At 43.7% G+C, this 792-nt stretch overlaps 1 protein-coding gene across 1 annotated transcript; it reads left to right on the top strand.

Moving 5' to 3' along the window:
• Positions 1 to 460: 460 nt before the first annotated feature.
• SARC_16946 (hypothetical protein) lies at positions 461 to 632 on the top strand (the record flags this gene model as incomplete). Its single annotated transcript, XM_014288952.1, has 1 exon — positions 461 to 632. A coding segment is annotated over one exon (172 nt), but the record flags the coding sequence as incomplete, so codon positions are not given.
• Positions 633 to 792: the final 160 nt, after the last annotated feature.

Here is a 792-nt window from a genome sequence, read left to right as displayed (position 1 = left end):
GGATGAGGTGGCTTTGGAGCAGCCTCTATCCGCACGCCGGTGAGTGTAACTATCTATCAAGTGCGAGGCGATATGCATATGTGTGCACGTGTGCCATATATACTTGTCTGTCTTGTCCCGTTGTGATAGGCTGTGTACCGATGTATACAACCACACGCCATGCATTGTATGTGTCGGTGACTGGCTATATAGTAAGTACCGATAGGCTGTGTGTATATTCGTCGTTGTTTTTTTGTGTATGGGTGTGTCTCGCCTAGCACAATATCATATATCTATGCTACATCGAAGAAAATTGTCTCAAAGTAAAGTTGAGTATAGGAGTGACGTGCTTTACACAGCCTAGGTACGAGTTTCTCGGCTTTTAAAACCAACAGTTTGTAACTTTTTTTCAGGAAATTAAGTAAGCCATGCTTCCCCGCTGAGTACGACCTTTTCAATATAACATTCGACCTCTATCCAGGAATGGCACGATGACTTCTACTTTCAACGGCATGCGGTCCGCGCTCGCGCAAATTGACCTGGGAGTCTGGATCGAAGAGTATGTCCTGTATGCAGGTGCCTACGATCAAACGTCAAACGACAAATGCTGTTTAGATATTCCTGCGGGGGACTATTGTACCTGGTTACGCTAGACACACACACACACATATATATATATATATATGTACATATACACAACTATACTCATTGTCTAGCACTACGAATGCTATTGTCAAGGCTTTTAAAGGATTAGGACCGTTGTAGAGCTATGCATACACTAACACTTGATTTGTAGAACGCGCACGCCGTATC

The sequence above is a fragment of the Sphaeroforma arctica genome, assembly GCF_001186125.1.
Source record: "Sphaeroforma arctica JP610 unplaced genomic scaffold supercont1.9337, whole genome shotgun sequence".
Classification (NCBI taxonomy): Eukaryota; class Ichthyosporea; order Ichthyophonida; genus Sphaeroforma; species Sphaeroforma arctica.
This window is presented reverse-complemented; position numbering and strand designations above follow the sequence as displayed.